The sequence below is a fragment of the Austrofundulus limnaeus genome, unplaced genomic scaffold, assembly GCF_001266775.1.
Source record: "Austrofundulus limnaeus strain Quisiro unplaced genomic scaffold, Austrofundulus_limnaeus-1.0 Scaffold456, whole genome shotgun sequence".
Taxonomy (NCBI): Eukaryota; Metazoa; Chordata; class Actinopteri; order Cyprinodontiformes; family Rivulidae; genus Austrofundulus; species Austrofundulus limnaeus.
The window spans coordinates 336811-364388 of record NW_013952858.1 but is presented as its reverse complement, the minus strand read 5'-3'; the positions used below and the strand labels follow the sequence as shown (position 1 = coordinate 364388).

General features: G+C 38.5%; 1 protein-coding gene across 1 annotated transcript in view; it reads right to left on the bottom strand.

Annotated features, from left to right (window-relative positions):
* Window positions 1-1208: 1208 nt before the first annotated feature.
* The window catches only part of tgfbr3 (transforming growth factor, beta receptor III), a 90064-nt gene continuing 63694 nt past the window's right edge, over window positions 1209-27578 (bottom strand). Inside the window, exons 8-17 of the mRNA XM_014025102.1 lie at window positions 23623-23800; window positions 23272-23546; window positions 21589-21741; window positions 17392-17541; window positions 16269-16451; window positions 13551-13835; window positions 13234-13339; window positions 7502-7540; window positions 7308-7415; window positions 1209-2586 (exon numbers count right to left, since the gene is read on the bottom strand). Of these exons, the coding sequence (XP_013880556.1) occupies window positions 2468-2586; window positions 7308-7415; window positions 7502-7540; window positions 13234-13339; window positions 13551-13835; window positions 16269-16451; window positions 17392-17541; window positions 21589-21741; window positions 23272-23546; window positions 23623-23800 (1596 nt within the window). The 3' untranslated portion in view covers window positions 1209-2467. The remainder of the gene's footprint in view (window positions 2587-7307; window positions 7416-7501; window positions 7541-13233; window positions 13340-13550; window positions 13836-16268; window positions 16452-17391; window positions 17542-21588; window positions 21742-23271; window positions 23547-23622; window positions 23801-27578) is intronic.

The following is a 27578-nucleotide window of genomic DNA, read 5'->3' as shown; positions in this document are numbered from 1 at the left end:
GCCTACAGTATTTTTACTGTCTTTATTTTACAGTTAAAACATTTGTTTATCAAATAAAGTCTAATGTTACAACTAATCAGGGATCCCTTTAACAGAAAATTACTTTGGTCAAAATGAATCTTGCTGATAAGAAAAGTACTTAAGTAAATGTCATTAAACTGCTCACGACAATCAGGAACTTTTTACAACTCTTTTCATGATGAGTTCAGTCATATTTAAATTTCTAACGTACAACTAGCTGTTAAATTTTAAAGTTAAAAAGTAAAAGTTTCATTTATACATTTTAAAGGTTAAGATTTACTTGGTAAAATTACAAGTCCTCAAAAATTACTTAAGTACTGTAATGAAGTAAATGTTTAGTTTTGATGCACTTCTGCTTTTCAGTGACATTTATGAGCATTTATCTTAACAACTGTTCAACTCAGGGTCTTGAAATTGTTGTTACAGTTTGTTATCAATGTTATCTTTCCAGTAACACATTCATATTTATCATGAAGACCTGATGTTACAGGCACTTAAGACTCAGCTTAGTGTAAGAGGTTGACCAAGATCTGACTAAAACATCACAAGTTTTCTCGTTAAGCTGAAAACTGACTCATAAATGTAAAAACAAGCAGAAAAACCCATGTCTCACTATGTCCTCTGGTGAAAAGATGTCACACCACCACGTCAAATTGGACCTCGCCTCTGCAGATATGGGCCGCTGCCCTTTTTGTAAACGCAACTGACTTTATGCCAAATTCACACAGTTATTTGTTGACTTTGAAGCTGAGAAAATCCAGTCTGAAACGCTCGTTAATCCATTTTGTTGAGAGGAAAAGACTTATTCAAACTTGGATGTGGGGTGGAAGTGACTGTTTACTGAGAAAAACAATTTTCATTCAGGGCTTTTTAAATCTTATTTCATGGTCTGTGGTAACATGTTTTTATTGAAAACAGTCAAAAGGTTTTAAAAGGAATTAAATGAATAAAAGTTTTAGTCAGTACACGGTTTGTTCTCGGTGATAAAAAGAAAACATTTTGAAATATTATTCTGACAAAAAACACATTTTGTTTATAAAAAAGGTGACCATTCATATTCTTCTTTAGTTCCAAGGTCACACAGCTTTAAAGTGCCTGTGACAATATCTTTTTTAAACAAATATGAATGCCGTTTTTGAAAGATAACTTTCATAAAGCTCATAAAGACCAGAGTTTCTTTTTTAAAAAAATTTCCCCTTTGATGTCACTTCCTGTTTCACTTTTGCTGAGCCAAGTTCAAAAGAAAATATGACAGTTGTCAGAATTGTGTATTACGTTGTTTCCTAATTATAAAGATGTTTTCTTTGACTTTTAGTATTTGAATGATATGCATGTCACAGGTGCTTTAATGTAAAGTTAGTAGCACATGTTCAGATTCATTTTAAGGCCTGAAGAGACAAACAGACAGGAGCGAGGCCTATCAGTTGAGTTTGTGGCAAAGTGTTCAAATCTTTCTGTCTCCTGAGATGCTACTAGTAATAACCAATTAAAATGCTTCTGTTTAGCCTCACAAAATAGGCGATAATAATTGGAATGAAAGTTTGTTGTTTTAGTTTAGATGTAATTTGTGTTTTTTTGTCTTTGTAAACTACTAAACATTTTTTGAATCAGTTGCTTCCACCTACAGTTATGATGCGGACACAGTGACTCCAGCTCAGTCTGTAATACACACAGACACAAGAGTAGCGGCAATCTTTTGAAATAGTGTGTAAATAATAAACAAATGAGCATTTTTATCTTAATTTTGAGCAGAAACTAAAGAACGTATAAAAACTCAAATGTGTTATACTGGCTGTGAAAACTGAAATGTGTTATAAAAAGAATTTAATTCAGATTATTCTAAAAGATATTTTGTCTGCATGTCTTTCACATTTTTCTTTCACATTTTTTTGGTGTTTGCTCTTCTCATCTACATTCAACTCTTCCACTGTCTAAACTCCTCGTTCGTCTTCGTCACAACGCTGACTTGTGTTCATACTGCACATTTGTCTGCATGTCGATAGTGGTTGTTTCGCTCCTGTGCTACTTTCTGCCACGCGTCTGTTTAAAGTAACGTGTTACGGTCCAGCCATCACTTTCTAATCTCGGCAGGCTACACCTGCCGGGTACAACTTCGATTAAAGGCCAAAACAAACGATGCCATCAGAAAAGCAGCATTTGGATTTAAAAAGAAAATAAAAATAAAAAATCCTGATAAAAACATTCATCTCATTCTTGTGATTTGTTTATCAGACATGAGGCGAGGCAGCTTGCTCGTGCCTCCGAGGCGGTACAGCAATAACTGCAGGACAGCACTTCTCTCTGCACACAGGGTGGCACCGAGGACTGAAGGTGTTGATATTTTCGGAGTCGTACCTTTAAAAGGTAAACAACCCGTCAGCGTGGACAGTTGGCCCGTCCTGTGCAGCAGCGCGGCTGTGTGCGTCCTGCGGCGTGGAGTCGTGGGCTACGCCGTGCTGCTGCTGGAGCATGGCGTGCTCTGCGTGCTGCCGATGCTGGGAGCTGCACTGCTGTGTTCTGACACAGGCTGAGGCTTCTGGACCGGCTGTGAATCAGCTGTCCCACCTGGACAAAGAACAGGAGGAGGAGGGGGAGAAGGTTGGAGCAAAGACAGGAAGAGAAAATGGATTGAGTTTAGTCTTAGGGAGGAACATGACAAAGTGTCTTGGTTAAAACTATTCATTTTCCAGTTTCAAGCCTGGAGTGTTCAGCATTTATCTTCACCCAAATGTGCACTGTTTCCATCTTAAGCTCGCATTTTCCATCATTTTTGATTTTCCTGAGCTGTCCTCTGAGATTAGGACAAAGTTGCGTTAGGATTTATTTCCTCGGGTGCAAAGCACTAGTGTGCAAAACAATATAACCCTTCACCACCATGACTTGTTTAAAAATAACTGAATATTTTAGTGCAGTGAATGCTGAATATCTTTGTTGAAGAAACTGAAACTAAATTGATTGAGCTAAAAGCAAAATTATCAAAATAAAAGCTAAAATTAAAATGAGTAAAGTGGCTATTATAAAGTAAGAGCAGTGAATCAAGCTAAAAGCTAAGACCAGAAAAATGGTAGCTAAAAGCTAAAACTATGAAACAGTGTCTAAATGCAAAAATTAGCATAAAGTTAGCTAAAAGCTAAAATTAGCTAAACAATAGCTAAACGTTAAACATAAAGGTTTTCTTAAGTAGATTTCAAGGAGTACAAAAGGAGAATAAGTTACAAAAGCCACATGTCACTGAGCTGAACATTTTGATATACGAATAGTTAAATCAGCTAAATGTATATTTAGTCAAAAAAACATATGGAAGAAACCATAAACAGGAAGTCATTAGTGTGAATGCTGACTCGACGTTTACACTGTTAGTCTCAGATTGTTGTCAGCTGCCGGGTCAATAAAGCTGTTGTATCTTATTTGACAGATGATGTTGGGAAAGACGTCTCTCTGTTCACTGAACTCTGCATCCTTTGTTATCTGGAATCAATTAATGCATCTTCAGCTGATAAAGCAGAACAGGCAACATGGGACACGTTCTCAGTGGATCCCAAACGGCTGGTTTATCCTTGTTAAAAGCATCTCATGCCATAACATTTCTTCATTCAAAGCTTGAATAAAGGACGAATAAAAGTGCTGGTTTCAAAACGTGTCTCTTACAGACACTGACGCAGTTTTGAAATAAAGACACGTCTGTATTTAATTTGAGTTTTTGGCCCGAATATTGCTGCAGTCGTCTCTTCGCTCTATATCTTTCCCATCGAGTCATTGGAGAACCAATTTTCTCTTACATATTTTAAAATGATACTGATTAAGTCTGAAGCTGTGTTACATGAAGTGCTTTCTTATACGGCAGATGTTCATAGATCATTAAACACATCCCCGACTCCTATAGACCCCACGGTTCTGCTAATGTTTAGCCTGTAATGTCTCTCATAGGACACCAGGACTTATCCTGAAGTTAACAAGTAAATAACAAATTAATAATGTCACAGGCTTTATTGTTAACATACGACCCACTCACCTTCAGAGCAACAGAAGATCAAAGATCTTGCAGATAAAGACAGAAACCACCAACCGTTACACTCAAAATAAAGGGTGAAATGATACTGCAGTGTAGATAAAACAAAAGCAAAGAAATCCCCTCCTGAAAGTGATTCCTCCTACATGAAGATATTCCTGCAGCTTTAATGAGTCACTCTACTTCATCCATTCAGACCTGAAGCTCACTCTTCCTGTTTGTGTCAGCCATTTTTAGATTCTAACAACCACAATCTGATGCAAAAAGACAGCAAATTGGTCACACCTACAAAACCTGATGGGCGTGTTTGTGCTAACACACAATCTTTGCTATTTGCTTTGTGAATATCATACAAAGACGAAGCAGATCGCAGGTGCATACTGTATGAAGCGCAACTAAGTAAAGAATAAAACAGGTGGTGCAGTCAGTGAATCAGGTCAGAGGTTTTGGTGTTCTGTAGATAGTTATTTCTGAGTTTTGTTTTAAAATAACATTTTTGGTGATTGTACATTACTGGTCTAAAGGAGCAGAGGTGAACAAGTTTCTTGTTAGACGTGACTCATCACAAATGAGCTGCATGAGTCAAGAGAAGCAAAAGTCCAGAAAACATGTTGGTGTTAAAATGACCTACACTTTTTGCCTGGTAGAGAAATAAACTGGAATAAAAACACCCCTTCCTTCAGTTACTATCCAAAAATCAAATCCCATAACAGGGAGAGACTCACCAGATTGAAAAAAAAATATGAAAATACCTACACTTTTATGTTTAAAGGAGACCAATTATGGGTCCTAGAAATTTTTATGGTATGTCTGTGGGCTATCCAGACCATGTTCATTCAATTTAATGTACAAAATAATTCTCAGATAATAAAATTTCCCATTTTCTAGTTCTGCCTGCTCTGACTTCCYTTCAGAAGAGCTGTTTATGTTAATGAGCTCTGTTGGTAACGCCTTCCAAAAATCTGTTGACATTAACTCCGCCCTCCAAAGCCAGCATTTACGTTAGCATGGCTAATGATAGCAGAAGCTCTGTTGTACAACCATATGAGACCCAGAGGCAGAGTCGTGGTCGCAGCTTCTTTTTTTTTCTCCCTCCTCTGCTCTGCGCTCACTCTGCATGCTGTTACCAGAGCAGGGAGCAGCAGCGGTCAAAATACCTCAGAAACCCGAACAAATGGGCTTTAACAAGGCTTTAATAAGCTAAACAATAGAGGTGCATGAGAAAACTTGTTCATAACGAATGAAAATAAATAATTAAATTGCATGTGTCCACACCAGTCTCGAACCCTGGTCTCTCACTCTCTGGTCCAACACTCTACCCATTGCCCTATTGGAGGCATGTTATTTAAAGAGCTGCGCATTGCACAACAACACAGTGATGGCTTTTTATACTGAGGAGGTGGAGTTTCACCTGGGGGTTGCTAGGTAAGGGGCTGAACGCAGGTTCCGGTGGGTTGTCATACGGCTTGTGACATCACAAAATGACGGAAGTATAAAACTTGTCATTAAAATACATTAAAAATACATTTACTTAAAGTAAATATGCACCTGGGTGCTTTTTTTTTTTGGTCCTTGGACTGTTTTTTTAACAAGTACATACCCAAAGTTGAGTAAAAAAAAACTTTAAAAAGTGAATTTTGCATAAAAGTTTCTCTTTAATTTGTTTATGTACTAAAAAGAGTTGAGAGTGACAAGAGTTGTTTTCAAAAAGCTTGTAAATTTCAGACATCTCAAAAGTTAGTGGGACATAAATGTTGAACATTTTGTAACAAAAAAAATCAATAAAACCTAAACTTTGATTTATTAAACGCTATAAAAAATATCAATCTGCCATTTCAGATATGTAAAGTCCTTCTTTCTGTGACCAGATAAAACTTTGAACGATGTTTCGTCTGTGAAGTACACAGAGGTTTTTATAAAACGTTTGTCTACATGGTGCAACATACCGATGATATCAAAGGTCATAACACACTATTATAAGGACTGCAGGTTTGGGTGTTTTAATTGGTTTTATTCAAAAGCTACACACCGAGATCCACAACAAAAGTTTTTACCACGATAGTAATAAGGTGCGTCAATGTTTCTGTAGCCGCAGCCTTAATACTTCAAACTAAAAGGGAAACAAAATATAAAAGGTCTTTAAATGTCAGGGGAATAAATCCAAATTGTTTTCTTATTTCAGATCTCTGGACACCAGTTTTAAAATACACTCTGAAGTGATATTTTGGGTTGTTGTTTAGTGTAATCTGCATTCTTGGAGTTTAGTGCAAAGCTGCCGTATAAGGCAATTTCAGCCAACACAGCTTAACAACCATGTGAAGCACCGTAAGGCCCGTTTTCCTAAAATCAACAGAAACGTGCCTTTTCAAGTCCAAGCCCGGCCGTGCATATTGTTCCATATCTACCTTTTTTAACACGTGTTCAGATCTGATATCTCCTACCTTTGGACAACCAGCCAGTTAGAAGTATTGTGTTTCTTCATTGGTCACTAACTTGGAAATCCACAAAGCTGATATAAAGTGGATTTTTAAAGACAAGCCAAAGAAAATATTTGGTTAAAGATAAGGCCTTAACATATTACAGCTGATTCTTACTTCTGCAGGACATCCTGCCCAGAAAACACTTACAAATGTGACAAAGCAGAACTAGAAGACTTTTTGTGCTCTAATCATTTTGATATGTGCCTGGATATTTGCTCAGTTACACGCTTGTTTAATGCCATCATTTAACTCTGTCAAACAGTGAGGTCTTTTCCCACTTAGAAACTTAAACTTCACACTTGGATTGCTCCGAACGTTCTCTGTATGATCGATGTCCTTGAAGAACATATTTGCCACGGTGCAGCAGGTCAACAGTCAAAGGCTAACAGAACAGGGCAGCTCTATGCACCAGTGAACTTAGTGGGCGGCTGGGAGCACACTTCCTCTCAGGGGTCAGCGAGGGCCGGGGAAGATGGAGAAGGTCTTGGCATCTAATGGACAGATTGTGTGTCTTTTCCTGTGAGCACCCTCTAAACCCAACGAGGGGGATTTCCAACTCATCTCCAGCCATTGTGCTGCAAATATTTGCTGACCATTTGCAGCTCAAGAAACTTTCAAAGACAGGAAAGAGAAGAGCCCTTGCTGCTGACCAACAGGATATATTTACAGTAAAAGAGGCGATATGTTATTATGAACCAGCCTCTATCAGCCACAGGATGTTTGGCCTGAAACACTGGGACATTCCTCTGCTTCAGTATCGCTGAAAGGCACTCTGAAGCAACAGGTGAAGGACCTACCTGTGTGTGAGTAGATGAACCACAGGGCTCCAGTCAGCAGAACCCCGATGACGAAGGCTGCAAAAGCGATCCCCATTACTGTGGGAGTGTCCAGCAGATACATGCTTCCTGGAAAGCACAGCATTACAAAGTTTAGTTTTATATGTTGACAAACAGGATCATGTTTAAACAAATACACAGTTATATCCTCTTACCGTCATTTTTAGGTTCCTGTGGGGTTTCAGGTTTTGAGTCTGGAAAAGAAAATACCAGCAGAGTACAAATTAATGTATGCTTATTATTATGTATGCACGTACACGCATTGTAACTCACGACATATTAAAGGTAAAACAACACATGCTTGGAGTCGCCCCGTCAGCCACATGCCAAAAGAGAGCAGCTCATGACTAATGCTGCATTGTGCAGATAAGTTCTGTGGAATGTGATCCAGAAACATGAGCAGGAGAAATGCTCAGAGAGCAGTATCCCCACAGATGACCTGACTGAGTTCTGCTCTCAATTTTATTTAGAGCCACCTGAAAGGCTTTCAAAAGTGAACTTGGCTGTAATGATGTCTTTACTAACGACACAAGCATGCCTGTGTGTGGCTGAACTAAAACGTCAAAGCTGGTATGTACCCGGGGCTCGAGCACAGTGGCTGCTATTCCTGGAAAGAACACCTTTCGGTTTTCATCTCGCCAGATGAATGATGACAGGTCGTCTGAGAAATCTTTGATTTCAGGGTGAGGGACAGAAGACATCTCTCTGCCACCCACCACACTGTCCCAGGCCACTTGTTGTGCCAGGACTCCAGAGAGAAGCCACAGCATAAAAGACTGAGGCCAAGACAGGAGTTTGTAATGTTTTCTTCAAATGAAGATGGAAACTTGGTCCTGACTACAGGTGGTGATAGGATGACATTAGAGGATGAAGAGTAAGAATGTGTTGACAATCTGCTAAAGCAGAGAGGTTATATAATTACCAAAACGGTGTGTTTTGTCTGTTGTACCACCAGATGATTAATGCCAAACAGACAGGAAAAACTGGACATGAAAAATGTTAAGTACTATGTCGCGTGACGTTGCAAAATGTATGTGAATTTTTCTTAACGGTTATGTTTATTAAACATTTGACATTTGCAGTCAACAAAATAGGAGATTTAATACAAAACACAAAGTTAATTGCAGAAGAACATCTGAATACCTATAAACAATTTAAAATGAACGGCAACTCAAATAACCAGTCTGGAGCAAGCTAACATTAGCATATCAATTCAACTAGCTAAAGCTAACTTTTTTAAGTTCAAGTTTTAAGTTTATCAGAGTTTTTACCTGTTGATGTGTAACAAGGTGTTTAGCAAAAAAAATTAAACTATGCCAGTTTTAGACAAGATTTATAGTCTGAGTCAACTAAAAGTTGTCCAACAAATCTTACAGAAACAAAAAACATGTCATTTTGAACAAAACAATGTTCTCTCCATTCCTCAATTTCAGAGTGTCAAACGACATAATTAACCTAGCCTAGCCTAACCTAACCTAACCTAACCTAACCTAACCTAGCCTAACCTAACCTAACCTAACCTAACCTAACCTAACCNAGCCTAACCTAACCTAACCTAACCTAACCTAACCTAGCCTAACCTAACCTAACCTAACCTAACCTAACCTAACCTAACCTAACCTAACCTAACCTAACTTAAACTAACCAAATTATTTGCTAGACTGAAATGATTTTAAACTTTTGGTAAAAAAGGAATGTGCAAATAATCAATAACCTTATTTCTTTCTAAGGAATTAGAGGAGAAAGTAGCAGCCTGCTGCTCTGTAAAAATATCGATTCATCTAAAGGACCTCCTTCCACATACTGTTTCTGCAGTTTGGGTCAGTTTTCATATAACTAGAGAATTTGCATTTCCTGCAAAAATGCAACACGAACACTTAATGTTGAAAAATGTTTGCTGAATACCAAAACAGAAAGCATAAGTAGCCTAAAAATAGCTAAAAAAAAGTAGCTGAAAATAGTCCAAAGAAACAGGAAGAGCACATTTGCTTCTTAAAGCACTAAGAAGCTGAATTTATCACAAAAAGGTGAGTTTAGCTTAAAAAAAGCTCAAATTAGATAAAAAGTAGCTAAAAACACAGAAATCAGCTAAAAGAAGCACAAAAAAACTGAAATTAGCAGAAGAATAACAGGTCAAAAATGATAGCTAATATGGCAGAAAACAACTAAAATCAGCAAAATAGAAGCCAAAAGAAGCTGAAATTAGCAAAGCAGGACCAGAACAAGTTCAGTAAAGATTTATGAACATTAAGAAGGGTTTTAAAGATGTTAAAGCCCATTTCTTTCATTTTCAGTGGGGAAAAACATGGCAGAAAAAGCTAAATATCTCAAAAAGTATAAATTGCTAAAATACCAAAAGTCATAGCCGGAGAGTCTTGAAGGAGCTGAATGTTTTGATATATGAACTGTTGAAATAGCACAAAAATTGCTGAACGAATTAGTTGCAGAAAAACATACAGAAGAAAAAAAAGTTCTAAATTGTATGAATGCTTTATAATGTCATGTGTTGTTCATCAGAGGTTACAGTTATCTTAACTGAAACCTTTTAGATGAGATACTTTGTTTTCCCATGACTAATCTGCCAAACCTCCCAGATAAAAACACACTTTCTCTAAATGTTATCAGAGTCATAAAAGAGCAAATAATAATTCAGCGATGTTGTTGAGCAACACGAGTAATTCTGACGTCAGAGCTTTGAAGACACTTGTGTTTTTCCACTCTCTAGGTTGGACACAAGTGCTCCTCTTTTGATTTGAGGTCTCTGAAAAACCCTCTTATGTTTTCAGTTTCAGCACATCTCAGCGTATTTGTTTACACACTGTACTCTGCAGAAAACGAGCCTGGCTGCACTGCTGCAGTGGTGGAAAGTAGATGTGCTCAGCTTCAATGAATACTTTAGTTTCATGGTTCACTAACACCTTCAGCATAAACACTGTTGGGTGTGATAAAATGTAAACTTCCTGACACATCTACGATATCCTTAAACGAACCATTATCAGCAGAGATGAAATTTAATTTATTAATCCGGCCAATGAAAATGAGGAAACAGATATCAAATTAAAAGCCTAGCATTCCTTGAAAGAATTCATATTGATTCCCAACTTTCATGACAGTTTTAAACATAATTCAAGTTGTGTTGGTCAAACCTTGTGAATGACGTTATGTGTGATCTCACAATATGTGTCGAGAAGGACTCTCGGTGCAAACCTTGGTGTGGTAGTAGCTATCTCATAAATGTGTGTACACCCCTCACTTCCGTTGCAAGAGGTTTACACATTAATGGCTGTGAGTTTTGTTATTTTGAGGGGACAGCAAATACACACTGACACAAAGTCAAGTAGTCAGTGTGCAGCTTGTATAGCAAAGTGTCATGTCATCAGTGTTGTCCCATGAAAAGATATAATAAAATATTTACAAAAATGTGAGGGGTGTACTCAGTTTTGTAACCTAATATCTGTTTATCTAAACGATTAAAGGGATCCACGATTAGTTGTAACATTAGACTTTATTTGATAAACATTTATACTAACTGTAAAATAAAGACTGTAAAATACTGTAGGCTGTTTAGTTTTGTAATTTTTTAAAAATATGTTTTAACACGGACGGAGCCATTTTATTTACATGCAATGCATTCTGGCTAAATGATGACGTGGATAGGTCCTCGGTGCGAGGCTGCTAGCGAGCTATATCCACCCTGAAGGTTAATCTTGGACAATATCTGATGATCGACTCTTTTAAATGAAACCAGAGAGCGTTGACAGAGAGGAGAAGGTAGAAATGACTCAGCCTGGAACTGAAAATATGGATGGAGGACGAGAGAGCTGCTTCATGGAAGAAGAACCTCAGCTTAGCCTGTTAGCCTTCGCTTTAGCGCCACCGCTATATTGACTTATATGTATTTGCTCGGCGCTAGCGCGACAAACTAACAAGCTAAACTGAGGTCCTCCATCCATATTTTCAGTTACAGGCTGAGTCATTTCTACCTTCTCCTCTCTGTCAACGCTCTCTGGTTTCATTTAAAAGAGTCGATCATCAGATATTGTCCAAGATTAACCTTCAGGGTGGATATAGCTCGCTAGCAGCCTCGCATCGATGACCTATCCACATCATCATTTACCCAGAATGCTTTGCGTGTAAATAAAATGGCTAAGTCTTTGTAATATCTTTTTTAACTTTTAGTTTAAAAATTATAAAAACTGAACATCCTACAGTATTTTTACAGTATTTATTTTACAGTTAAAATATATGTTTATCAAATAAAGTCTAATATTACACCTAATCATGGATCCCTTTAAAGGATAATTTTGATTAACTGGTGGCTAGCGTGATTTGGGTTGACTTCAAAGTTAATGTGTTGTTTAGGGGATAAGTGATTACTGTCTGAGAGTTTTACTAAAATCTGTCCAGTGGTTCATGGGTACGCAATGGCTAGTACAGCATTTTGAAAACAGACACCTGCAAAGAGATAAAGGTACAAACACTATCACCTTTCAGTGGTGGGTGATTATTAAATCTGATTTTACAAAGCTGCTGATGAAAATGAGGAAATAAGAATCAAATAATGAGCAAGTTGACTCATGTTGGCCACAGTTCTCTTTGTTGAAGTCATTGCTCAGGAGGCATGATAATTTGGAAAATAAAAAACCTGGAGGTCAGGCACTGATGATATCAGCCCATCTAAGTTTAGGTCATTATTACAACATTGTGATTCTGGTTAACTCGTGATCCCACCTCGGGTCACGCCTATAGTCCCTGAGATGCTGAAACACACAAAGACCAGCAACACCAAACCTGACTGAGGGGGTCTCTAGGTTCTGGCTAGCCTCTCAAACCCAATGAGGGATCCACCGCACTCCCCCCCACTCCCCCGCTCCCCACTCTAGTGGAAAAGGGAGGCCACATTGAAAGGTCTAAGTGAAAACAACTGGTGCTCAGTCTGTATGAGTCTTCTTTTTCCACATCTCCCTCAGCTGGGCCACATCCAGAACTGGCTCTGAGCGTTAGAACACTCCACTTTACTGCAGTCAACAATACGCTACCACACACACACACAAACATACACATACACACAAGCTTGTTTTTATATCCTTGTGGGGCCCGTCCATTGACTTCCATTCCTTTTTTGGTAATTTTATTTCCAAACGCTGACCACAAACCCTAACCCTAATCTCACAGGTACCTACCTGACCCTAAAACTAACCTAAACTCAATTCACACCTTGGTCCTAAACCAAACCCTCACACCCAAAATCAGCCTCTGAAGTTGTGGGGCCCAAGCACCTGGACCCCACGAGGCTGCATTTTCCTTAAAACTGGGCCCCACGATGTAGGAAAAAAAACACACACACACACACACACACACACACACACACACACGTCTGTACAAATGTCAAAATAAACACACACTGAAGGTAATTATGACCAGATGTAATAAAGTGATATTATGTTGTGATTAGGACTAATCTGGTCAGTGTTTTCCTCACCTCTGCTTTCATACCACATCTTTATTTTTTATTTATTTTTTGTTCACACCCTGGGCCTAATCATTACCTGTGGCTGAAGGTGAAAGGTGTTCATGTCCAGGTCTTTGTGTTTGGAAAATATTTCATAAATCACTGAACAGAGCTTTCATAAAGTAACATTTGGATTTACAGTACATCTGCAACTGTTGATTGTCGAGTTACTTTCACTAAAACTCAGTAGAGAATTTCACGTTTGTTTTCTCTGTAGGAAAAATGTACAATTAATCTACAACTGCAATCTGTCGCACAATCAGTGCAAACTCCTCACACTAGCTATATTTGATGTACATCATTACTGCTGTCTGAATCAGAGGTTGAGCAGATTTTATGACATTTAAAAAGGCGATTGGTTTTCTTCTCACAAACCTGTAGTGTGTGAATCATCCACCACAACCAGTGGCTTTGTCAACACCTTGATGTTCATCATCAGTGGCACAAGTTTGTCCAAAGAAACTGAGTCACAGGTCAGACACTGCCAACAGGATTAGATGAAATGTGAGCGTTAATTAAAAAAATAAACTGACAACAAAACAGTTCTTTCAGATGGAAAAAGCAAAGATTATGGGTTTTTACAGTCTAGAATTTGCTGTTTGTCAAATCTAACCAAAACTACACATATAAAAAATTATGATCCTTTATGACATTAAAATTCTACATTTACATCTACATTTAAATTTCCATACCTGTGGCAGATCTCGGTTCTGAGTGTTCTTGGAGCACAGAGACGTCTCACAGTGTAGAAAAAGATGCTTCACGTTGAACTCTGAGTTAAAGATGAACTTAAACATTTTCTTCTCCACCTTTCCCCCAAGAGAGAAATCCTTCTGCAGTTCCTGGACAGAGTCATTCAGGGGGCAAATGTTCTGAATGAGCTTGTAGTCTGAGGGCACGCTGGGGTTAGAGTTGGGAGAAATGAAGCACGACATGATGGTGAGCCCAACGTCCGGGTCGGACACGGTTGATGCAATCTGTTGTGCATAAGAGAAAATAAAATAAGGTTTTAGACTTTTCTAGTAAATACTCTTTTTCTCTGTCACGACAAACCTCTTTAAGTCCTGAAGCCGAACATCATAAAAGATGAGAAAATTATTCAACGCAAGCATTAAATGAGAATATAATGATGTTTTTTTTTCAAACGCATTTGAAATGTGAAAGAAAGTATTTATTCCTAAACTTTGTATATTTCATATTCCATCTATCTTACTGGGAAAGGGTAATACAGTTAATTTAGCACTTTAAAAACAGAGTGTATTGAAAAAATTTAGTATAGTGCCTTTGTCCTGCACAAGTTGTTATTTTTTTTGTTCTGCAAGGCAGCAAAGGCCCTTATCTGAACCTTCAACTTACAGTCAATCTTTTATAGCATTAACTATTCCTTAAAACATAAAAACTTAGCATAACAAGTTTGTAAATTATTTCTTTATTGTTACAAAGTTTCTTGACAATAAATTTCTTTACCAGACACTTGATCGGCAGCACCTGGAGGTACCAGCAGCTCAAAACAAGTGTCAATAACAGCAAAATTAACTGTTTGACAGAGAAGATTTGGTAAAATTTTCATATGAACTACCCACAAATTCAGTTGTACTGCTCATCCCACAAATGCATGTTCCTTACAAATGTGGCACCATTTAAAAAACAAAATGAACAAATTTTTTAACACTATAAGATTTATTGTCAAGAAGCATTGTTACAGCAAAGAAATAATGGACCACACTCATTTACTGACTATTTATGAACTAGAAGACTAGGTGTTTTTTTAAATAATGCTATATTTTATAACTAGATTGTGAAATATGGCAATAACTTGTAGCAAACAACTCATTTAACTAAATTTCTAAAGCCCTTTGTTAATTTTGACTCGTCAGTCTTGTTTAATGGTCAAGTTCAATCCGATCTACAGCTGTTTCCCGAGAAGCAAACCAATAAAACAATAACTCCCCTTTTTAATATTGACACCATTTACTAACTTATATACACCAAACAGCAGACAGACAAAAAAACAACACACCATTTTTACCACACCATGTGTGGAGAAAAAAAAACTCTACTCTTTAAGCTGTCAGCTGTGGCTGATGAAAAACTCCAAACTATCTTAGTAGCAAAACACAAGTTAATAGTAGTAGGTAATACTAAAACAACACAGTAAGATTTCATATTTCAAAAAACACCAGCTGTCTTTGCTTAAAACAAAAGTCTTTTACAAGCTGTGGTCAACACTGATAAAAAATAACAAAGCAGGTACACAAACAGTATCTTCCAATTTATCACGCTGTAAACAATACTTCACAAAGATAAGATAACAAAGAAGTACTAAGACTTTATTCAGTTAGTACTTTTACTTTGGTACTCTTGGTAAATTTGCTGCAAGTGCAACAACCATACCTGTTCTTGTTCTCCTTATATGTACCAATCAGTTCATTAGCATCAAACCAACAGAATCAACATTACAGCCATACTTGATGATTATTTTTCAGCAGCAGCAGTGGTACTGCGTTTTTAGAATATGATTAAAAGGGATGGTCTGGTCATTTTTGATGTGGTGACATGTGAAATAACTATCAACGTTAGTACCTCCTCCGCCATACATCAGTCATAGAGTAGAGAAAGAGTAAGACGGCTTCGTTCAGGCAGGGCTAATGGCTAGCCAAATGAGCTTGTTTCTTGTTTCTCAGGCTTATAAAACAACTACCGTATTTCTCAAAAACAACATACTGGTGTGAAGAAAAGCTACATTGCTACGTTAAACAACACCAGTTGTTTAGTTTGTTGATGTTCTCTCAAACAAACGTTAGTATTACTACATAAATGTGTTTGCTGAACATACAGACGATTATACTTTGATGGTGCAGAGAAGGTGCAAAAAGTTTTAATAGTTCTGTAATATAAACCTTGAAAATCGAAGAATGGTGTACTTTTTACCACAGCAGTTTTATACTGAGAGGGATCCTCTTTTTGACTATCAAAGTGAACTCGGGTCAGGTCTCAGAGCAGTGTGAGTCCTGCAGAGAGGGCTACAGCAGAGGCCTCGGACACAGACAGCTCTTTGTTCAGTGAAGCGACTCCTGCTGATATCATCATAAATCCTCTCTTCAAAGGACCTCAGAGAGCGGGACTTTGCCGTCTCTTAAATTACCAACATAATTACTGCTGCTAATCAAATATTTTGAGTCCAACAGATAGGATACACAACCCAGCAGAGAGGAGATGAAATCACTGTGAGAGGTTAAAGTAGCATCTTAGCTTGAACTAAACAAAACAGACACTGACGATATGGACGGAGACAGCATAAACACCAAGAGAAAGCACACAGAGAGGTTTTATCACATTTTATTTTCAAACAAAAACATACAATGTGACCTCTGACATGGAGAGCAACGTAATATAAATAAAAAGAGTACCTGCACAAAGACTTCCTTCTGTTGGCTCACGGTGTAGAAGGCCTGGCGTGAAGGATGGCTGTAGGGCAGCGTGTCGTACAGCTCCATGGAAAACATGTTGTCCATGGACGGCTTGGTTACAGCTGGAGGGAGCTTGGTAGGACGTCCTGTGGTACCCTTGTCCATCTTGTATGTGCAATTGAACTAGAAAAAGAACAAAACAAACCCATTAAAAGAAAGAATGTCCTAGCTTTCTTTGAGGGGAATTTATTGCCCACTACCTCTCATGCCAGAATCTTAAACTAAAACCATCTTCTGTTGACAAATGATGGAGTTGTAGCAGTTTTGATCAAAACCTTATCTTGAAACAGGGTATGTGAGATACATGTGTGTTGTAAATGACACATGAAAGTTTGGCACAATATTTGAAAAACTGACTGAGTTATTTTCTTTTTATGTAGCAGTGAGCTTCTGAAATGAGCAGAAAGGTACTCAGCTCGAACTACAACACATTTTAGCACATTATCTGCAGATTCATGAGATATTTTGCTAACAGAGTCCAAATAGTGTTAGCACTCAGAATATGAGTTGGATCTGTGGGGCTACTAACACATGAAATTTTAGATCTAGATCTGTAAAATAAACTGAGTTTTAGCATTTTTTGTGTTTATGAGGTCATTTAGCTGCGGCAGACACCTTGAATCAGGTTGACTCCAAATGTTTGAGCTGATTTTATGATTAAGTTCTGAAATTTTCAAATTAAAACGTGCAAAAATATTATCTGCAATGGCCTGACTGACGTTTCCCTGCCTCATCATAATACTGAAATTTGTAAAAATCTATTACAACATTGTGAAGAACCTTAAGAGATGCTGCACAAACTATAACCTGAAAATGAAAACAGGACAGATAATGGAACATAAGTCATTTGATATTAAATACCAAACTGCATTAAAGAAAGATGTTAGGTCGGGTTCATTCAATGGACAAATTGGAAAGTTGGGACCAATGTTGGAGCCAGTTATTTATTGGCACCAAGGGGAAATAAGAGTTTCTTCCAGCCGTCCATTCATCAGTGATCCGACCTGTCAGGTTGGATTACAGCTGCTCTCACTGACAGAGAACCACGAGTGCTCTAACTTACCTCTATTATAGACACTTGCTGTTTTTGTTCTGTTAATATCCTCTCTGGCTCCACCAGATCTTTTGGGAATGGCCCATTTACAGATTCCAGATCCTCGAAATCCACTGGGCTTCCACTCCCATTTCGTGCCTCAGCAGGGCTTACGATCACCTGTAGTTCACAGACGAACAGTTACTCACAAAACCTGACTCATAGAAATACATTTTAAACTTTTTAAAAGCATCAATGTTGACGAATTCTTGCATAAGTTTGAATCTTTGAGAGAGGTTAGCAAAACATTCATGCTTAAAATGTGGGAACATCCTGTAGCAACAGCAGCACATTTGTTATTTCTTAGAAAAGTAGAAGCATGTCAGAAATTTGAGAAAATAATTTCTGGATGAGAGGACAAATGGGCCAGTTCAAAGTTGGCACAAAATGTTAGCTGATCCAGAACTAGCGCCTCTACCAAATCAACACAAGAAAAACTGGAAAGAGCCAAAACTTGGTTATCTTTGGTTTGTGAGGACCCAGGCACTGACAATACTTTTTTTTTCTTGAGCAGGAGTCAGAGGTGACCCCTGCATTCATGCACCAATGCAGAAGATGACCTTGGAGATACGCCCAGGCTTTCAATCTCGCATCAGACAGAAGAAAGTGTTGTTCAAAATTTCCCCTCACAAAAGATTTCAAGAGGCCAGACAGGAAGTGATTCATTCTTGCTTGTTAGAACAAATACTCTGAATGAATGCATTCATTATAAAGATGATAACTGACAATAACAGATGGGAAAACTGAACAGCATGAAACAAGTGTTCACATTACTTAAACTGTAAAGTAATTTAGAGCCAACAAATGCAGCATCTCCTCATGTTGTGTTATTTAAGATTAAAATGTCACACTGTTGTCTTCTTTTATCCACTAAGATAGTTGGGACAGAAGAGTTTGTAAACTCAAGGGGGCATCTCACTGAGCTGCAAATAGTTGGAGAAATCATCCATGAGGAAGACTACAACATGATTTTTGATGTTCTCATAGTTCAGTTTCTTTGTGTAAGTTGAAGAGGGGCAGAGTTGCTGTGGGCATCTCCAACAGAAAACATCCAAAGCAAATGTCCGGGTATGAAAACTAAGATGAAAATTAAAATTAATTATTGAAGAAGTAGTCCAAATCAGTCTAATTTATTTTCAAAAGTGTACCCTGGCAGATTAAATCACAAACCCAGTGGCAGCTGACAAGGTTGATACAGAGAGTCAAGGCAGGTATGATGTGGGTGGAGGTGGACAACAAACTAATGTGCATAGTGCACATTACAAGTTGTGCAGACAGGAATCCACCTCCAGAAATATCAAATAGTCATTTTAAGTAGGAAAAATGACCTTTTCATGTTGACAAGGTCTGAATCTTAAAGTGTTAGCTAAGTATGACTACAATTCCATTAGGGTCTCTGTTTTTCAGCTGGAGATTAAACTTCAAGAGCTGTTTTCACCATTGGGGGTGGGAGCTTAGCTTTATATCATGTTATAAAGTCATTCCCTCATCAAAAACATACCCAGAGTGTTGCTTTGACTCATTCATACATGTTGGAGTAATCCTTGAATCTCCTGTGGTGGCCATGTGATGCTGCCTAAACACTTGCTGGAACAAAGCCCCACCTATTTACACAAAGCTCCTCCCTGGAGCTCAGTCTGCAGCTGAGTTCCCGCCCCATGAAGCACCCCTCCCCTGAAATATTGTTGTGAAGACATGCTGAAGTGGGAGTGTCTGAAATGGTAGACAATCTTAAAGAGACAAAGGCCAAATTCAAGGCGTATTGATTTTATTTATTTTATTATATACAATTGGGTGCAAAAGTTTAGGCAGCCTCGCTAATTTTCCTGATTTACCTTTATAAATCATTGATATTTTGGATAAAAAAATCAGTTAAATATTCAATATAAGGGACAAACACAGTGATATTTGAGAAGTGAAATGAAGTTTATATGATTTACAGAAAGTGTGCAATAATTAGTTAAACAAAATTAGGCAGGTGCATAAATTTGGGCACTGTTGTTATTTTAATGATTTCAGAATCTTTAGAACTAATTATTGGAACTCAAATTTGGTTTATGAAGTTCAGTGACCCTTGACCTCCATACACAGGTGACTCCAATTACGAGAAAGGGTATTTAAAGGGGGCAATTGTAGGTTTTTCTCCTCTTTGCATCTTGTCTGAAGAGTCACAGCATGGGAGTCTCAAAACAACTTTCAAATGAGATAAAAACAAAGATTGTTCAGCGTCATGGTTTAGGGGAAGGAAGCAGAAAGCTATCTCAGAGATTTCAGCTTTCAGTCTCCACTGTGAGAAACGTGAGAAAATGGAAGACCACAGGCACAGTTCAAGTCAAGGATTGAAGTGGACCAAGAAAAATCTGGAATAAACAGAAGTGAAGGATGTTGAGAACAGTCAGAGTCAACCCACAGACCAGCACCAAAGACCTACAACATCATCTTGCTGCTGATGGAGTCACTGTGCATCGTTCAACTATTCAGCACTTTACACAAGGAGATGCTGTATGTGAGAGTGATGCAGAGGAAGCCTTTTCTCCGCCCACATCACAAACAGAGCTGCTTGAGGTATGCTAAAGCCCATTTGGACAAGTCAGCTTCATTTTGGAATAAGGTGCTGTCGACTGATGAAACTAAAATAGAGTTATTTGGGCAGAACAAGGGCCGTTCTGCATGGAAGGAAAAGAACACAACACTCCAAGAAAAACACCTGCTACCTACAGTAGAATGTGGTGGTGGTTCCATCATGCTGTGGGGCCGTGTGGCCAGTAAAGGGACTGGGAATCTTGTTAAAGTTGAGGGACGCATGGATTCCAGTCAATATCAGCAGATTCTGGAGACCAATGTCCAGGAATCAGTGACAAAGCTGAAGCTGCTGAAGCCGGGGGCTGGATCTTCCAACAAGACAACCACCCTAAACACTGCTCAAAATCTACCAAGGCATTCATGCAGAGGAACAAGTACAACATTCTGGAATGGCCTCTGGAATGGGGCGGCTGTGGCGGAGTGGTTAGGGGAGTCGTCCTGGAACCAGAAGGTCGCTGGTTCGATCCCCCGTCCACCCGTCTCAGTCATTGTGTCCTTGGGCAAGACACTTCACCCGCCTACTGATGGTGGTCAGAGGGTCTGGTGGCACCTGTGCATGGCAGCTTCGCTTCTGTCAGTGTGCCTCAGGGCAGCTGTGGCTACAATGTAGTTTGCCATCATCAGTGTGTGAATGTGAGTGTGAATGGGTGAATGTCTGTTAGTGTAAAGTGCTTTGGGGTCTGGAGGGACTTGAAAAGCGCTCTATAAGTTCAGTACCATTTACCATCTCAGACCTGAATATTATTGAAAATCTGTGGTGTCACTTAAAGAGAGCTGTCCATGCTCAGAAACCATCAAACCTGAATGAACTAGAAATGTTTTGTAAAGAAGAATGGTCTAAAATACCTTCAGCCACAATCCAGACTCTCATTAGAAGCTATTGGAAGTGTTTAGAGAATGTTATTTCTGTGAAAGTAGGATATACTAAATACTGAGTGAGGGCTTTTTTATGGTGCCCAAATTTATGCACCTGCCTAATTTTGTTTAACCAATTATTGCACACTTTCTGTAAATCATTTCAACTTCATTTCACTTCTCAAATATCACTGTGTTTGTCCCCTATATGATAAATTTAACAGATTTTTTTAATCCAAACAATCTATTATTTATAAAGGTAAATCAGGAAGATTAACAAGGCTGCCCAAACTTTCGCACCCCGCTGTATAGCATTTTCTTAACAACTGAAGGTAACATTTGCTTGATTGTGGCATGGAACTGAACTATGTGCCTGGAAAATACATAATAGCCCCCTTTAAATACTGGAGATTCATTAGAAAGGTTTTTACGCAGTTGTAGTTCATGCACTGCACAAGTACTTCATGGAAATAAAGTTGCTGTGGAAGCAGATACTTGACTATGAGTGGAACTTTTTTGCAAAAAATGTGATGGGAATGCTGCAGACATTTTATCAGCATTACTGAATAACGGAGCATGCATGAAAACAATTTAAATAGTAAAATGTTTATTGCAAATTATCTAAAATGTTTAAATTATTAGTAATGTTGTTGGAAGTGTGAGCTTAAAAAATAAAAAGGAAAAATGCCATGGCTTTTTTAGTTTGGAACAGTAGACATATATACTCACAGAGTTTAAATAGAGAGTCGATAGACCAGGCGTAGGAAATTTGGTGGTCTGACAGCCAGTCAGAGGAGTTTCCAATGTGTAGTGGGTGGCATTGACGATTGCTTTGCATTCTGGGTCTTGCAATGTAAGGTTGGCATGAGTAAAACCCTGAGCCTGAGAAAACATCAAGAACATGGTACCGCTGGATCAAGATCAGAACACTTTTCCTTTATTAACTCATGTTAAGAACTGTAAAAATAAGAATCAGGAAAAAAACTATGTTGAGATGGTTGTGTGAAACTGAGTTCTCAGGAATAAACAAATCCCACAAGGTGGTCTAGCTTCAGCTCCTAATTACAGACTTTGCCATTTTCCATTCTGTGATGTGGGCTCACTGAGCCAATGCCATGTTTAAACGCCAAATGTTTGGAACAATGCTGCTTGCCTGAAAGTCCACTTGTGTGGGGACATTTTTTATTACACTTTTAATTTCACTTTTCAAAAGCTAACACACTTTCGCATACATTATGGATAGGAGATGGCGTACTGTACTCTGAAGCAGACAACCATTATAACTACAGGAATCGTACTTCCTGCAAAAATGCAGCATGCTGAGATTTACTAAAAAAGCTAAAACTGATTTAAAGTCAAAAGAAACAATACGGAGGCTAAAATAAGCAAAATGAGCAGAACAAAAGCTAAAAAAAAATAAACTGGTAACCAAAAGCTACAAGTCACACTAATTAAAAGCAGCTAAAAAGGAAGTAAATGTTGGAAAACAGATGCTAATACTAAAATTATCACAACAGTAACTAAATAGAATTTTAAAGCTCAAAGTAGCAAAAAAAAAACCTAGCAGAAATGTGGCTAAAAACTAGAGCAAGTATGCTGAAGCACATTTAAAAATATATTTTAATACAGTTAAACATCTTAAGAAAATATATAAAACTTACAAAAAATAAATGTCATAGTTTATTATTCCCAATTCAGCTGATTGTTAAATATCAAATGTCTGCAGAAGTAGTTTAGAAAAAAAGTACAGAAGAAACTACTACGAGGAAAACAGCCAAAACGGTAGTATTTGTAACCATTAAATTTGCATACTGAGACATGACCATTATTTTCTGATTGTCTGATTGATAGTAACTCAAATCTGCTATTTTTGAAATATCAAGATCAAGGTAACAATAATTTAATAGTCACTGTAAAAACACATATTAAAGGTCTTAATTTGTCTCTTTTTCCTTTCTTGGTGTTATTAATTTTGGTTATTTTCTGTCATTGTCCCATTTTGTTAAATCAAATCTGTGTTATATGGGATTAAAGCATGGCAACAAAATACCCTACAATATATAATTTTTTTAAATAAAAAAAAATAATTTGGTGACAAACTTATACAAAATACTGATATAAATTAGTATTTATGTAAAAAAGTCAGTCATTTGGTTTCCAGATGATCAAAAAGCATGGATAAACGTATTATTTGGCATTATAGCCCTCTGAACTGAGACAAGCCTTAAGATTCATCCCCCGAGTAATAATTTAGTGATATTTAATTTATTCTACCTTCGTTTTGTTACTTGCTTGTTACAGCTTGACTTGATTTACAAGAGAAAATAATCTTGATCTGAAACATTGTTTATAGCTCTGTAAACTTCAGGGCAGCTCCTGACACTGAAAGGAAACATTATGCAGTTCACTCACTTGCAGGCTCTTTTTGTCAATGCTGACCACCATCTTCTTGTCCAAACACTGTACGCTGCGTTCAACGTTCAGAATGGGCCTCTGGTCCTCATGTTCGTAATCATTCCACAGCTGGTCAGGGCCAGACAAAGAGGGGAAACCATCATGTGAGGGTAGAGGGAATGGAAAGGGCAGAGCAGAGCGCCGAGGTGCAGGTCCTTCTCCTAGCAGAGGGCTGGAGTGGCGCAGGATGGACAGATCAGGAAGTGATCTGCTCTCCAGATGATCCACCACATCTGGAAGTCACACAGAGTCTCATAAGGCTGATTTACAGGCTCACCATGACCATGACATTCTTTTCCTCTGGGTTACCTGGTTCTCTCAGTCGGATATTAAAGTGGTTTGCCACAGACGTGTTGGTGTAGGATGTTACAGGACCACGGCCATGTTCCTCCGCCCACTTGATCAAGGCTTGTGGTCCTGATGGCAAGCTTTGTTTGGGGGATTGTGACACAGACATCTGGGAACTGACACTCACCGAATCCGAGGACTGTGGAGAGGGAAGTGCATCAAATGTTGGTTTTCCATTGAAACAACAGAGGCACAAGCTGAGATTATTTAAACACCATTAGAAACAAAAGATGTGCTTTTGTCTTTATGCATCAATGCAGACATTGTTCAAGTACAGTCCTGCACTTCTTCAGTGCCAGGAGCGAATCATGTAAAACACTGTGAGGTAATGGGCGTGTTGCAGCTCGATCAATGCTATGATACTCCTAAAAATCTGAGTCCTGCCTGGCAGCTCGACTCCTCATTTCTCACAGCCCTTTCCCACACTCAGGTCTCTTGAGCAACACTGAGGAGAACACGGTGCCTGACAGAAGTAAGGCCTCAGTTTTATTAGGTCTTCATATCGGCTGCATAGCTGACTATCTTTCAAATGCTTGATTGCACAAGCACAGCATCCTGTGTCTCACTGTTGTCAGAGAAAACTCAAAATGTCAGCGGTTTGATAAAAACTGAATTCTGTTAAAGCTGAGGCCTTCAGGGACTTAACACAGATTATATTGATGAACGACATCGCCAGCTGTTTGTTGCTGTTCTGAGTCCCAACAGCACAGTGTGACACTCTTCTGTGACCATTTAAATACTAATTAATGAGGCATGTTACAAAAACAATAGTTGTGGTTTTAGTTTAACACGGAACAAACTGGTTCTTGAATTTAAAGTAATAACAAAACACAATCAATATTGTACTTGTGGGCATTGTTGCCTGTGGCTGAATAAGTCAGAAGCTTGGATTTTTTGTTATTTCCTGGATTTAAGTTTATTCTTTATGCAACTGTAATATTTTTCAGGCATTTATTTCTTTTTGTTTTCTTCCCTTCATTTGTCGTAGTTGTCTTCAGTCAGCCTTACTTTCAATTTTGTCTGTCACACCTGTGCCTGTTTTGCCCAGCTACGTTATCCAGCCCACCGATTCTCCTAGCTTCCTCATCAGCTCCCTATAGTTTGGTCCTTTTTTTTCAGTCCTGGTTCTATAATCCATGCATTTAGTTCTCTGTGTCTTGGTCTTGAATATTGGGTTCCCTCACAAAAACATAAAACAAATGTATTTTGGACTGCAATGCTCTACAGGGGGGACAGAGTCATCTCTGTTGTTTACTATTGACTGTAAACAGTCAACCAACAAGAAAAGCATTGAGGGGAAGAATGACCAAGGCAAAAATAGATACAGGAAGGTATAAACAAAAACTGAAACAGAAGTTTTCAACCCTGTGGGAGCATTTCACTGAACATAAACACCAAGTTTCTTGCTCATTGACCCCTGGAATAGGCACCAAGCGCCTCTCAAATTCTGAACAGAATTAAACAAATTAACTTAATTTACTTTTTTTAGGTTATTGTACCCTTTAAGTGCCACCAATGCACATGTGTCAAACTCATGTGCCAAATGTGGCGCATGGTCTGCGAGCCACAGTGACGACTTCCCACCAATAGGTGGAGGTGCACAAGGTTTAAAAGTAGCCATTGGCCTTGTAAAATCTCCATTTAGATGCATTTTGTCCCGATACTTTTGCTGCAGCCCAGTTGTACTGAAAAGCGGGAATTTCCCACTTACAAGACGTAAATTTAAACTGGAATGCCCCTCCAATGGGAATTCCCTGTGGGAAAGTGGGAGAGTTACGAATTCAAGACGGCAGCTGCTCACCCAACCCCTTCTCACTCCCAACTCATCACATATTGACACTTGGTCAGGTACCATCTGCGTCCAGCTTTGGATGCATCGGGTACTCCACTTGTGTCAGTTATTAACAAGATGAGACGAAAGAGGAGGATCGCATTGTCATATTTTTGAAGAGTAGGAAATGCAACCAACTAACCATTCCAGACTCTAAATTGAACTTCTAATGACCATATACATCGTAACCCTGACCCCAGTCCCTAAAATTAACCATTAATCCTGATCCCTCATATTAACCACAGACCCCCAACCCAAAGACCCCTATGTGGCACAACCTGGAAAAGCCGCAGGCATGAATAACTGATGCGATGGGGTTACCTGACGCGACAAAACTGAATGCAGACGGTACCTGGCCAAGCGACGTGTTAGCTCACCACAACCCAACAGTGAGTAAAACTTTTACTTTTACTTTTAATAGTATTTCTGTATTATTTATTTCACATTTAGTCAGTCGTACACATTGTACTTTTTAGTGTTTATAGGAGGACGTGTTAAAACACCGTTTCTATGCAGGAAATACCATGTAGAGCTCAGTTATTATTTGTTAGTGGTGCTCAGTCGTAGCAATGAGACGAGGACCGTGGCGTTTCATGTTTAGTCGAAGTTAAACTTGATACAATGAAGGTGATTACAACTGGCTCTTTGAGGACCACTCAAAGGGCCAGTTGTAGTTGTACTGCCGACGCAGATACTAATGACCAATTCTGCTGTCCATTGTTAATGAGGCCCTTTCTACCAGATTCTTTTTAAACTAGCTTCCATTAAACTCCTTATCAAAAACCAAATTTAGATCCAACCTATCTCATTTTTTTTCCTTTTGTGTCAAAGTGTTAAAAAAGTTTGTGGGCCCCCAGTTGCTGGACATAACTGTAGAAAACCACAGATTAGGCAAGTTTCAAGCAAAATTTCATCACTCCTCAGAGTTTAAAAGGATATTCTCATGAACTTTGATTATAATGAAATTCCCATGTTAGTTTTAAAGTTTTTTTTTTTGCTGCCTTCAACACTACTGAATACAATATTTGTAGTTTACATCTTACCTTTTAAATGTAAAGTTCTATACTGTGATTACAATTGTACTTCCTCTCTGGCGTGCTGTTTGCCTCAGGGATCTGTACTTGTTGTTTTGTTGTTATTTATTTATTAACCTTGATTTAACCAGGCAAACCCCAATGAGATCACAGATCTCTTTTGCAAGGAAGGCCTGGGCCTGAAGGCAAACTAACATATGCTTTTTAGACTGAGAGGAAAATAGAGAAGGCCCATACAAACGCAAGAGAACATGTAAACTCTACACAGAAAGACCTTAGGTCCAAACTGGGGATCGAACCCAAGACCTTCTTGCTGTGAGGCAACAGTGTTAATCACTGCTGCCTTTATATGCTCCACCCAACTAGTTGGTGCAAAGATTAATATGCGTGTTTTGTTATCACTATGCTGATAACACTTAAATCTATCCGTCCATTAGGCCTGATGAAAGTAAAATGTCATTATTTTTCAGAACTGTTTGCTTGAGATTAGAAACTAGGTGGCATCAAATTTTCTTCAACGAAACCAAAGTAAAACTGGTGTTAATCTTTGCATCAGCTCAAGTTCCTGACGACTCCAGCTGTTCACACAGCATAATCTACATTAGAACATTACAAAGTTCTAAAGCGTTTGAAAACCCAACTGATTTGATGTGCAGCAGCACCCAGGCAGCTGTACAAACACACAGTGCCTGTCAAATGTGCACCATCACGGCCGCAGCAGTATTAGCACGGCATATTTAGGAAACATGGAACCCCCTGCTCACCTCCCTTGAAATTACCAAGAGAGCCTAGAGGTATATGCAAAGACGGTAGCAAACTTAAGAGCAGTGACAATCCATCACACAGCAAATATCCACCGTCAGCATTTCAAAGTGCACAGTGTTCAGTTTAACAGCACTGAGTTACTCAGGAGAAAGACCAAGTATAAAATTCCAACCCTGAAGCGAATACAGTGTTTGGATGAGTGCCAGTTTTGTATCAACATGATCTACAGTTCAACAGTGTGTGTGTGTGTGTGTGTGTGTGTGTGTGTGTGTGTGTGTGTGTGTGTG